At 36.9% G+C, this 13,529-nt stretch overlaps 2 protein-coding genes and 1 long non-coding RNA gene across 10 annotated transcripts in view; all 3 read right to left on the bottom strand.

Annotated features, from left to right (window-relative positions):
* LOC107995132 (serine-rich adhesin for platelets) overlaps window positions 1-5,936 on the bottom strand; it is a 34,433-nt gene extending 28,497 nt beyond the window's left edge. For 2 of the 8 annotated variants that reach the window (XM_062081886.1, XM_062081883.1), the window contains exons 1-2: window positions 3,959-5,936; window positions 2,836-3,003 (exon numbers count right to left, since the gene is read on the bottom strand). The gene's annotated coding sequence lies outside the window, so the exon portion shown is untranslated. Of the gene's footprint in view, window positions 1-2,830; window positions 3,004-3,498; window positions 3,821-3,958 lie in introns of those variants that run through there. The other 6 variants (XM_062081885.1, XM_028665398.2, XM_017052452.3 and 3 more) reach the window with 4 other exon arrangements.
* A 404-nt stretch (window positions 5,937-6,340) lies between these two features.
* LOC107995187 (class E basic helix-loop-helix protein 22) lies at window positions 6,341-7,192 on the bottom strand. Its single transcript, XM_017052538.3, has 3 exons — window positions 6,981-7,192; window positions 6,668-6,891; window positions 6,341-6,570 (listed from the first exon to the last, which is right to left on the bottom strand). The coding sequence occupies exons 1-3, from the start codon at window positions 7,190-7,192 to the stop codon at window positions 6,341-6,343; spliced, it is 666 nt and encodes a 221-aa protein (XP_016908027.2).
* Window positions 7,193-7,265: 73 nt separating this feature from the next.
* On the bottom strand, window positions 7,266-9,463 carry LOC133666976 (uncharacterized). Its single transcript, XR_009831922.1, has 2 exons — window positions 7,657-9,463; window positions 7,266-7,534 (listed from the first exon to the last, which is right to left on the bottom strand). It is a non-coding gene; the product is annotated as an uncharacterized LOC133666976 (long non-coding RNA).
* Between the last annotated feature and the right edge of the window lie 4,066 nt (window positions 9,464-13,529).

Below are 13,529 nucleotides of genomic sequence, written 5' to 3' on the forward strand. Positions count from 1 at the left end.
ATTGGGAGAAAGAGAAAAAAAGAGAGAGAGAGAGAGAAAAGAGCTCAACAGAAAAGGATTATAAAACGAATTCACTTTACGTTTATATAAATATATTCTTTTTTTTAGTAAAATATATCAATTCTTTATATAAATTCATCCATGTTTATTCAAATTCATTTAGTAAATATAAGCAAAAAAGTTTTAAATAATATGCAAAATTTAACTATTGCGATGTATCTTTTAATTCAATATTTTATATGATAACCTATAATAATCTATAATCGGTTAATCGAGCTTTTCAAAAGAAAATAAATTGACAAATATTTGAACAATTATTTAAAATTCATATAACTATTTTTTTAGATGAATTTAATGGATTGGTATGAATTAGTATGAATTAATAAAGATAAGTAAGTAATGAATTAGGAAAGAACAAGCAAAATTTGAATAAATCCTTAAGAAATGAAATAATAAGAGAACAGAAGAGGATTGTCTAATATACAGAAATTGAAGATAGATATATTCATATCATATATTGATCTATTGATATTGATATCATACAAATATATTCGTTCATAGCAAATCAGCTAACATGGTTATAACGTTTGCAAAGAATTTTCTAATATGGTTTCCAATGCTTTCCAATTTTATCAATCATTGTGTAATCATTGTATTAGTTTTTTTAAGAAATAATTAAAAGTTGGTGAATAATTACTTTCAAAATAATTTAACAATATTTATATTTTAACGAAAAAAATGCTAACCTAACCTAAAAATCTTACGTGTTAAAATCAATATACAAAATTATAATTAATTTCTTTCAATTTTGTTTCTTTCTCGTAATCTCCAATAAAAAATAATAATTTCATGATATATAGTAAAAATCAGAAGTTAATATATATTCAAGAAATAAACTTTAACTGAAATGATAAAAATTTTAATATCAAAGGTCAAACATCAATAAGACGCAATAAAATTTAATAAATTCAATAAATAAAAGTATTACGAAAGCATAAAATTGTAACTAACTATTGTTATATTTTTATTTATTTTTATTTATTATATTAAAATACTAACAATGTACAGATTTTTTTTTATATTTCCTACGTATCTTTATTTACGTGATATATAATGTAGCATATTTTTGAACAAATTAAAAAATAAAAATTAATAAAAATAAAAATAAATTGACAAGTCTCGAGCATAAACAGAAAAAATATTGATAACGAAATCGTTCATCATTCTATAGACATTATTTTTGGCTTTACAATTGATAAGCATTAATTTTTTTAAATGAAATTTATTATTATATATACGTGTGAAATATGAAAAGAAATTGCACTGAATCACGGATTTTGCATTTCATACGTTTCAATTATAGTCCTTCATATAAAAACAAAGACAAGCTAAAATAATTCAAATAATCCTTGACCCAACGACAATTTTGATTCATTATTCAAATATATCTCATGAAAGAAATGTTATATTACATGCAAATTGTACTTGAAAGTTTTAAGCATGAATATATTTTTAAAATGCACAGAAAATGTAACATTATTTATATTTTTTAAAAATCATAAAATTTTAGATAAATCTTAAATTAAATTTAAGATTTAAGATACATTCAATATCATATGGATTAAGTCGATTTTTAATTAAAAATATATATGATCAAATATATCTTATTTTATATATATATATATATATTTTTCTCATTAAAAAAGGATAATTACTTATTGATTTGATACATAATTACGATAATTAGAATATATTATAGTATTAAATACATATATGATTTCATCATTCGATGAAAAACTAAACATTGATATCATTTTAATACTTGGAAAAATTAATCGAAAAATTATTCACTGAATAAAATAAATTCAAATTATTTTAAATAATTTGATATAGAAATAAATATAAAAAATATTCCAATATATTGAAAAAAAATAAATGTAAAACATATCATTTTCGAACCATTTAAAATATCTCATTCTTAATATTACTTATACCTTACTATATAGGATGAATTTTTATCATATGAAATATAATATATACATTTCCTGATCACGTAGTAGGTATGTTTGCGCAATGTGATGCGCGCACACGTCGACAATCGCAGATATGCGCACTCGTAAAAATTAATGTATGCCACATACTTGTTGCTTGTATATAAAACGCGTTCGCGATGCTTATCCAAAAATTCATGACCCTGTAATATAGCGTAAGTAAGATTGGTTTTTATCATTAACGCTATACGTCACGCGTGCCAATTGTCGACGTACGTTTTATATACCTGAGATAAATTTACCGGAAATGTGTCACAAGTAACTTCTTTTGTATTTTGGGTCAGCTTGAACCGATAAGGATGTGAAATGCCTTTCTGCGTTTGGTTATCAAACCAAAATTCTTTTCTATAAAACAGGTTTCACTATTAAAATTTTTTATCTTGTTTCAAATATCACATAGTTGTCTTATTAAAAATATTCTAGAGATATATTTTTAAAGATGATGGAATCATGAAACCATATGTAGAGTTTTATATAATAGATTAGAAATAATAATCGTTTCCTCAAACCGAATTCTTAATATTTGTTAAAAAAACAAAATTAATATTGTTTTTTTCATAGAATTATTAGTGTGTCTTTTGTAGATTATTTTAAAATCATGGAATAACTGTATTTCAAAAAAATATGTTTCTTAAAAAATAATTAAGTACAGTTAGCTCATTCTAAATATGGTAAATGAAATACAAATGTAGTAGACCGGAAGTAAGCATAGACGATAGTGTGTCACGATGTCACACCGAAGGATTTAACGAACGATTTAAGAGTTTATTATTATTTACCTTACCGTGTTCCTATCAGATTATTCGTGAACGCATGATACCGTCCATGAAGTTAATCCTTCGTCGAAGAGCATCATGAAGCAATGAATCAAACTGTTTCAAGGTATATTTCGACCTTAATTGACGTCAACGGCAAATAAGCACAGGCTGGCCAATGGTCTGTTCACAAGTGACTGTAAAACGTGGAGTTCGTCGCTCATGAAAACAGATATCTTTTTTTTCTTATCGAATCTCAACAAAATTTCATTCGACAAACCAGGCACAATATAATTCTATTCGATCACAACTTTAAATATCATGAAATTCATTTCAAATCAATAAAATTAAAAATTCAAAATTCAAAAAATTATATCGATACATAATTTCAATCGATAATATATATCTTTGATAGTGACAATTTCGCACAACTTTTATAATTATAAAAAGAACCGAGTAATAATAAACCGTATTTTTGCAAATAAATTTAAAGAAATCAAAATCCTTGATAAAAATGTTGATTAAGAACACAGGTAAGTTTTGCGTGTCAGGTATGTAGAAAGGACTACCAATAGCGACCCCGTCGTGTGTCTTTCGCCCAATTGAGAGGTAAGGTTAGTTCTCCCACTCGCAACGGAAAATATACTACGAAAGATATATATCGTACGTAAAAAAATGCAATGAACACATACGTGCATTATATGCTTCAATTTTTTTGATACATTATATTAATCACACCTCGTTTCGTTCTATTTTACTAACTAATACGACAAAGACAAAATTAACGAACATAAAGATATTGTAATCGCGATCGAGCAACGAAGACAAAGACATTGCACGAACTCTCGACGATTATGACATCATAACCTATCAAGCAAGTCATTTCAAAAACAATTATAACGTGAAGTTACCGTTTTATCATATTATTCGGATTATTATTCTTTCAGATTACAAGAAAAACAGTTTGTTACTATCTGGTATATCCGTTTTTTATCATAGTTTATTCTTTTTATCTCCCTTCTGTTTATTCCTCTAACTATGTATATTTCTTTTTTAGAAATGACTATATCGTTAAACTTGTTGTAATGAAATTATAATTAATCATTCAGTTATCACAAAGTAGAAAATAATATCATGTGTGTGACGACTTACCGGTTTTCAGTCGATTGTCACATTTTCAGGTTGCCCCGAGTTACCAGCCGGTCGAGTCACGTCGTCGTTTTGACACTGACGAATTCTTCACGAAACGTTTACAGAGACACAACCACCGGGAATCAAATGATCACACCATGGCGCGTAGAACCAGCCTACAGGCCATCTTGAAGCCACCGACAAGACACACACACAATAAGCCTCGCCGTATCAGGCACATACGGTGTAAGATCCTCCTAGAAGGACGGAAGACGATCAAGTGAATGCTCCGTAAAGTGGCGGCCATGATGGCGCCACTTGTCGAACCTTTCAAACTTGAACGAAATTCGCCTTACAATGCGGTAATTGATTTATTCCATTGAATCTGACATCTTCTATAATATGCAACTTTTTTCTTACACGGTTATGTGAATTAAAAGTTAGATTTTACAACAATACTATATTTTGTTTCAAAAAAATATTCGAGTGGAATCAAATTGATACTTCGTCGCGCGGTTGTCATGATGGCGCCACCAATTCATCACGTGTACGATGATTTAGATAATAATCATCTGCTTTTGTTAACGTATAATTGGTTTTTAAAAATTAATTTAAAAAAAAATTATTAATTATTTTATAATTGATATTGCGATTCATATATGGTGTTCATAATTTTTCTAAGATCAATCAATATATTTTTTTTAATAATTATGACGGTAATAACGATATAATGTAATATATCGTAATGTATAATGATAGTAGAACGATTGTAAGATCGATTTTCATTAAACGACTCACATGTTTCTGATATCTTTCTTTGTAATTAAATTGAAAATCATTAATTAGAAACTTGTGTCTCGTTTTAAAATAGATTAAAGTGTAAAATATTTGAAAAGTATATATACCGTATATGCGATATTAAATTATTATATATATTAAAAATGTATTATCGTTCATTTAATAATAATTATATTATCAGTATATTGATTCATTTCGATGTATGTATTTTGCAATTAAAATTCTATATTACGGTTGCCCTGAAGGAATATAGATCATTATCAATCTTTTTTATTTCTTATTTTATCGAAGTTGACTAAAATAATATTATATTTCTTCCGTTTTATATTTAACGATTTTCTTTCAGAGCACCCATCCGATCTATAACTTTCTTAAATAGATTTTATTCGAGCACTAAACAGTAAAATCTACACTCTACAACAAATATCTTCGTCTGTTTTCATTATTAGCCTTCGCATACTTTTATTGTTATTCAATGACCAAAGTCATTAGGAATTTTATATGAATAATATAATAATAATCGTTATTGTTTGCCACTTTAATAGCGTCTTTAGATTTTTTAAAATGTCTCGTGTAGACCTATCAGAGAGCGAAAGATTCCAAATTTAATTTCATTAAATTAATTAAAAAATCATTTTTAAATAGGAATATTTTCGTCTTTCGTCTAGGTCCATGCGATTCGATTATTCTCGCAAAAGAAATGGATATATCCTTGGCACATCGTAGTAAACTCTTAATAAACGCATTATGTATATAAATAAGTTATACAATCGATGGCTCAATTCGAATTATTAAATATATATATATATCTATATATAATATGTATATGAATATTTAAGATCTGTACGCGTGTATGACTAGAATATAATATATATATATAATATCTCGACATGTATCACATGCTATATTGACTATCGCGTTGCCGGACGGGATTTGGAAATTTTATTCCTCATCCTTACATCATTTCTCTCTCTGGCAGTTTAATGTTTGATATTTAAAAACAAAAAAAAATAAAAAAATAAATAAATAAAATTCATTCTAGAATATTATTCTTTTTTTCATTATAAGTCGATATCCATTCACCAGAGACAGAAATATGCTGTTACTTATTGCTCTTCTCAGTTATCGTAGACCGTAAGTAATTACTCTTAATCGTTAATTGCTAGTACTTTCATAAACTTTCAATCTTAAGAGTATCAACCATACGTACTAATATTGACTCAATGTTTATCGAACTCGTAACAATGTATGTCGAATACGCCCTTGAATACTTCACTTCTAATACTTTCATTGTATCAACAATTAATCTCGCATTCGAAACTTACACGCTATCTTCATATTGTAATCTTAATATTAAAATTATCGTTAGATTCCATTCTGGAAGATTAATCGCGTTTAATTATTCTCGCAATATATATTCATAAAAATCGTTATTACCACTAAAAGTAATACATCTACTGTCCCCTCCTTTATCTTGTAAATTGTATAATAAGAAATCCTTCCTACCTCTGTCGCCTTTTTATCAACACTCGTCTCACCCAGTTCAACACATTCGATTCTCGATTTTAATCTTACATCTAGTCAAGGAAACAAAGACTCGCATCTTTAATTCGATTCTCCACTGGCCACAGTACCATCAGTCGGAGGACCGCCTGCCGTCACGCTTTGAGGATCTGTCGTAGGAAGTCCTTGCATATCCGGCACACCTTGGAACAACTTGCCTGGGAATCCGTGCAGCAAATCGTAGGAAACAGGTGTGGGTGGTAAAGCTGTGGTGTGAGCGTGAGGCGATTGCAAAACCGCTATCACTCTTTTCAGTTCCTCCAAAGCGTTCCCTGCAATGTATGTAATTTGACGAGGAACGATTCGATAAATACATAGGCAAAATAAAGCAATCCCTCCCTCCCTCTCTATTCTATTTTTTCCCCTCACCTTGCATGAGAATATAATTTTTTGCCAGGAGGAGAGTGGCAATCTTGGACAATTTTCTTACGGACGGACTATGGGCGTAAGGAATAACGGATCGAAGTTCGTCGAGAGCATCGTTTAAATCGTGCATTCTTCTACGCTCTCTTGCGTTTATGTTTAGTCGCATGCTTTTCCCTTGGCGCGTGGTCTTCGATTTTGGCGGGCAGTTCAGTCTCGATGCCCCGGGTCTACAATAATATCCGATTGTGATTAATAAATGTATTTGCGAGGCTGGATCAAATCGATCCACGTTACGAAGTAGTATCTAATCTAATACCTAGTATCTAATCTCTCTTGGTCTGGTCTGTTTTCATCGGAAAGGGCACTCGACGAAGCGTGCGGTTGGGGCTGTTGCTGAAAATAGAAACCGCCGAGGCCGACGGCACCCAAGGGAGTTCTTCTTCCAGGTGCGCTCTGAGGGTGCTCGGACGAGTAGCCAGCTGGGGGAGCGGAAACACTGGCGTGAGATGCCCCTGGCAACGAGTACATTGATTCGAGCGATGCCGTTGATTGCGGTGGTAATGGATGCTGCGATAACGACACGGTATTAAATATTTATATATTCAGAATTTTTTAAAAAACGTATGCTAGTTACATATATAATGGACAGTATTTACAGCGGTACGATGTTCCCAAGCCCATGTAGGGTGGGAAGCCGAACGTTGCCAGGATCCTTGCTGCAAGTGCGCCTCTGGAAGACCCTCTCTTCTATCATCGTCCTCCGTAGAGCTGCTCTCACCGTCGTAGGATCTCATTTCGCAACTCTTATCCCCGCTTCAATCGTAATTTTTCTCCTATTCCAGAGGTGGCAAGGATGAACGAAGTCGGTTTCTTCATGAGGATGAAAACGACGGGCGGTCGGTTACCATCGTTCACGCGTGGGTGACACGAAGTATCGAGCGAACGGCATCATCGACAAGCGTAACATAATCAATAGTAACCGCAACACTTACCGACAAATTTCTTTCCGCCGCCGGTCATGCACGGCGCAGGATCCCCCCGAATGCAGCGAGGATCAGCAAAATTTTTTGCGCACAACCGTGTAACCGGCCATCCCTCCGATCTTTCCTCGATCCGAACGAACAATCCGAAGAAACAACGATCGACACCGATCGATCGCGATATATTTCCTGTTCTACTCCTCTTTTATTCCTCGAGTCGATTTTTCTGTCCGATTTAAAAGATAGATAAATCACTGTTTACGAGTCAAACGACGCCAATCCCAGCCATATTACGCTTCCAGATGTTTTCCTTCGCTCAATTCCTTCATTCCTTCATCGATCATTCATTCGTATTACGTATCTGTTATTCAATCGGCATGCACTCGATCCGATCCACCCGTCTTCCTTTTTTTCGTCACTTCAGACGATACATTTTTACTTAATGAAATTATCGTCCGCAGACTGTTTCACACACACACGGATCACGCACGCGTCTATTGTTTGCGGACGGCCTGCGCACAGGGTGTACTATCCGCAACCCCGAATGTAGTTCGTGACTCCTCCGACAGGATGGGCGAGCGTCGCGCAGGGGATGCTGGCCTGGACCAACGACTGGCGAACCCTAGTGAACGCACTGCCAAGTTCCACGAGATGGTGCATCCGCTTCTTACCATCTGATTAGGTCGATGCCCAGATGGAGGAGGCTATCGTTCAAGGGAGGGGAGGATGCAACATCGTTTTTTTCCGCCCTTTCCTTCACTCTTTTCCTTTCCCCAGTTCGAGGGATGGCTTACTTTCATGAGAGCGGCCGCGGAAAAACGATGTTTCTTATTTGAAATTTTGATAAGTCGGGGAGGGTGGAGCGATATAGGATGATACAGGGCGGAACAAAGAGCGGTCGTAAATTTGAAATCCAATTTCTTTCGATAATTCTCGTGGATAAATTTAGGCGCCGTCTAACTTTACACCGTCCTAATTTTCCACCACTTTTCCCCCCTTCGATCTCGAAGTTATTTATAACATTTTTTGTATTCACGATAAAAATATTCGAAACTCGAAACTTATATATATATATATATATAGAAAGATCCATGAAATATATCTCTTTATAATTTTGTTCTTTATAATACATTATATTATACTTTTCGTCGTATCAAATTTTTATAACCGTCCGAAATATTTGTAGCTCTCCCCAATCGAGCACGCACAACGATTTCACACGCCAACGTTATACTCGTCCCGGGATAAAAATTTCGGAAACGGGAAAATCGATGGTGGAAGTGAAACGAAGAGGGTGGTGGAGAAAAATGGGGCGCGGAAAATTTCATAAATGGTAGGGGTCGAGCAGCGGAAATGCAGCGTTCGAGTGTATCGCGAGAGGTATACGTCGGTCGCATGTAACGTTGCAGATCAATTTTGCGAGCAGCGTTGCAGGGCCTCTCAGGAGCACGGAATAACGACGGATCGACGGCTGACACGTTCTCTGCCGTGCGTTATACCTGACCGTGGGCATAATAACACCGAAATCAAAACCGACTACGCGCGCACACGTCGAGCCATATTGTTCGCTGCATCTGTCGTGTGCACGACACAGGGGGTTGTCATTCGCAACGAACACGTTCGACGAAAACTCTGTATCGCCGCCGTTCGACTCGCCCTTTGCCCGGATACAATGGGGAAATTTTTCGCCGTCCCGTAAATGTTTTTGTCTCCGTTTCCCTTTTTTTCTTTCTTCCTTTTTTTCCCCCCTCCCTCCCCTCTTTTTTTCTCCATTTCCTTCCCCGTTTTAATTAATATCCCCGGAAACGAGGCTGGCTCGCACTGCGGGTCGGGGGTGGTAAAGATTTTCGTCGGTTCTCGCGTATAACTTGCGATACACATTCGCGTTTGAAATGGAAGAATCGAGAGAGAGAGAGAGAGAGGAAGAGAGTTAAATTTTTATCTCTCTCTCTCTCTTATCTCTCTCTCTCTCTCTCTGTCTGTCTATCTAGAATTCGCTTTTTATTTTCCACGTAATTTTATTGTTGTTAAATCGGAGAATAGAATTATTTTATTTTCACAGTAAAAATTTATCATCGTTATTCGATTTAATTTTCGTGCCTTCCGAGAAAAGCTGGCTTCTTTTTGGGGAAGAATTAAAATAGATTTATGCGGGGAAGAATATTGGGAAGACGTAATAAAAACATCACCCATATTCCATATTTGTCCGTGCCAGAAGGGAAGGAAATTTGTTTTACGCGAATGCAACTAGAATTTCAAAGTGTCGGGAGAATCCAGCTACGTCATACTTGGCTCGCTACCACATGTAAAATAGATCCATGAAATCCGGAAACATTTTGCGTGGATGAGATTTATACAATTCCAAAGATGTTTCTCGAACCACACATTTATCATACTTGAAGTTTCTGACTTGTGACAAATGCTTATGCGTCGTGCAATTTTGTCTAAATTTACGAAATCGTATAAAAATGCTTATTATCGATCAAAATTACGTGTACTTTTTCTTTTTTTTTTTTCTCTCTTTCCATAAAAATTATTTTCGAACAAAGAAACTGTGTTTGATACACGTATACGAATTTACATTAACCGTTTTGAAAACATATTCGTTCGATCAGAATTTCAAATTATAATATCAATAATACAATAGAATCAGAATCGTAGTACGCGTCTATTCCTTTTGGCCGAGATAGCCGTAAGGGGTTAGTTTTAGTTCTAGCCGAAATGTTTACTGTACGCAATTCGGCATAATATTGCAGTCTCTCAACCCCCTAGCGAGTTCTCCAAGTGGCCAAATCTTTGGCACAGAAATGAGGGCTGTAATACACTATATAACAGACTCGAATTGTTTAAGGAGTTAGCGGATATCATCATACCGTCATCGAACTTTTGTATTCCCATTCTTTCAATTTATCAAATTATGCATCGTTTGTTTTTAAACGTGAAAAAAAAAAGAATGCGTATCGCATAGATAAAATAGATAAAATAAATAAATAAACACGAAAGAAAATAGAATTCGTTTCTAGGCGATTAAACTTGATAAATTGCACGCGTTCTGTAGCAAAATAAATACAGAATCTTTCTGGGTCGAGCACCCTCGATCGTAAACGGCTTGTTCCACGAAGGAATCTCTCGAATTTCGGGCAATCGAAGTACGGTTGACATTTACGTTATCTTAAGATTTCAAAGGAATTGATTCCTTCTCGAAACTAATACAAATCGCTATTTCATCTCGTAAACTCTCTCTCTCTCTCTCCCTTTCTCTCTCTCTCTCTCTGAATTTAATACAACGAACTTTTCTCAAAATACGAACAACACAAAAATCTTCATCCGAAATCTTCTTCCAAACAAAATTCCTGAAGCGACCAAAGTTCTCTACAACCCATTCCCCTGGTTTATACAAGAATCCCTGCAATTATGCCATGATCCATCCGCAAGCAAAGCTGGTCCCACGTTTCAAGATAGCAACGAGACACCAAGATGCAACTCTGCAAGCAAGTATCCCGCGAGTGAAACGAAAAGATAGAAGGGATACCAGAGGAGAGATTATATCGATAAAAAAAAAAAAAAAGAAAAAGAAAAAAAGAAAAAAGAAAAAGGAAGAAGTACGTGTCGAAGACCCCGGAAGGAGCGATTCTACGTGCGCGCGACTGGAAAAAGGATCTTTCGCGTACGCCCACGTAAAACGTACAAACCTTCATCCACATCTAGCAAGATCCAGCATATACGGGGACACGAGAAGAAACCGGGCGTTCGTTTAACACCTATAGATCGAGCTCGAGTAAGAGAGAGAACGTGTGTCTATGTGTGTGTGCGTGAAAGAGAGAAAGAGAGAGAGAGAAAGAGAGAGAGAAGTGGAAGCAGAGGGATGAGAACGGGGGATGGGAGCAAGAGAGAGGCGCAGGAACGGTTCTCTGGTTCGGGGGTGGTTTTCGGTGCGAGGGGCTGGGCCGACCGATGGAAAGTCCTGAGGGATGAGGGAGGAGGTTGCCAAGGCAACGCTCTGCCAGCCTCGGCTTACTTTAGCTCCGCTCGTGCACTCGGATCAATACAGCATCACCGTGAGTTCCCGGACCAAACACACCCCCTCGACACCCGCCCCTCCCACCACCACCACAGCCACCACCTCTACCCCCTTCTACGTATATATATGTATACGTATATACACATATATATATCCATCTCGTTCCCTTCCTCCGTCTCGCACCCGCTCCACCCTCCACCCTCTCCCTCTATTACACTCTTTCTCTCTCGCTTCGTTTCTCCATTACCCTCCGGCTCTTTTCCTCTTTGTCTCACCGTTGTCTCCTCGTCCAACTAGCCCCGGCTACGCTCCTTCCCGTCTTCCTCTCTCTTTCTCTCTCTCTTTTATTCGCTATTCGTATTCGCGCCTCTCTCCCTTCCGGGAGCTCGCCCTCCCCTCCGCCCTTCTCTCTTCTTCCCCCTTTAATCGACTCTATTCACGTATCTCTCTCTCTCTTTCTCTCTCTTTCTCTTTCTCTCTTTCCTTTTCTCTCTTTCTCACCAGCCAAGCTGCCCGTGTCCGGCTGGTGGTGGGCCCTCGGTGCAGTGATCGCAAAAATTATCGCGCCGTTTTCGGTGGGTCATCCGCGAAAACAATCGAGAGCCCGCCGCCACGACGAGACGCGGTTAATTAGGGATTTATTCTGGATAGGAGATGGATAATACAATTGGGAGTGGGAGGGAGGGAGGCGGAGAGTTACTAGGATAATTTACACTTTTTCCTTTTTTTCTTTTTTACGGTCGGGTAAAAGATACATTTTATACCATTTTTATTTTAGTTTCCTCCGCTATTTTCCACGGGTGCCATATATAAGTATATCCCGAGCTTGGCTAGTTTCGTTCATCGTCGTATCCGTCTTTTTCGCGTACTTATACGTGCGTCGAGATCGATGATTCCGTAAGACGGTTCGAACAATGGATCTCGGACGATTCTAGTCGTCGGGTGTTTGCGTTGATCGGGTTGAAACGTGAAATATAACGGAGGAGATCCCCGGAGAGGAGAGCGGGCGCAATCTATTCTTCCTTCGAACCCAGATGGCGGTTCATCGAAAAAACGAATTTCGATCGACGTCCATCCACCAACGAATCCATCCATCCAGATCCATCCACGATTCGTATTCGCGTCTCGTCAAATATCTTTCCTCCGTGGACGCATCCCGAATCGTTCACCCACTGATCGAAACCGAGATTCCCGGCCACGATTTTCGAATATCCCGCATAGAACAACCGGCCGCTGCAACTCCCGTTTATACACACGTATAAATCGAATTTAAACGATCGATATGAAGCGTCATCCGTGCCGCTCGACGATCAACGCCTCGTCCTCGTCATCGTCACTCTCGTCGACTCCCATTGCTGTTATATCCGGTGAAAAAGAACGTGGAAATTATCGCGGCGAGATACCAACTCCTAAACTCCTCGTCGACCACTCAAATTTGTTTCAACGATCCTCCGGATCCGTCCAACCAACCCCTCGATAACGATTCCCGTAAACGTCGAATCGTATAAATTGCAGGCGCAACGATTCGTGCGGATCGTTCCGTTCCTTTCGGTAATGCGGTTCTTGGCTGATGGTGTGTCGGTTTCGAGGGAAGAGGAAGACGAGGATCAAGAAAATTCAATCGGAGCCCCCGCGATCGTTTCGGTTTTATATTCGGTTGGAAATAGAGGCTCGGCTGCGCGAGATGTAAATCACTCGTGGCACCCGTTCCACTTTTCCCCGTTTATCTCTCCGTTTTATCCGTCTGATTCATCGGTTCAACCTCTCCACCTTGTCGCCGGAGAATTAAAAGAAGAAGGAGGAGGAAGGGGGTGGAAGAAATTAAAAAAGGAGGAAAGGAGGAACGGAGAAAGAGCAGGAGGCA

This window comes from Apis cerana, linkage group LG11 (assembly GCF_029169275.1).
Source record: "Apis cerana isolate GH-2021 linkage group LG11, AcerK_1.0, whole genome shotgun sequence".
NCBI lineage: Eukaryota > Metazoa > Arthropoda > Insecta > Hymenoptera > Apidae > Apis > Apis cerana.

Excerpts from the sequence above, each read along its gene's own strand:
- LOC107995187 (XM_017052538.3), bottom strand. The coding sequence starts at position 7,192 with ATGTACTCGTTGCCAGGGGCATCTCACGCCAGTGTTTCCGCTCCCCCA. Across the intron at positions 6,892-6,980 it reads CAAGAGAGATTAGATACTAG|ACCCGGGGCATCGAGACTGA; the intron begins GTATTAGATTAG and ends ATATTATTGTAG. Across the intron at positions 6,571-6,667 it reads AAATTATATTCTCATGCAAG|GGAACGCTTTGGAGGAACTG; the intron begins GTGAGGGGAAAA and ends CATACATTGCAG.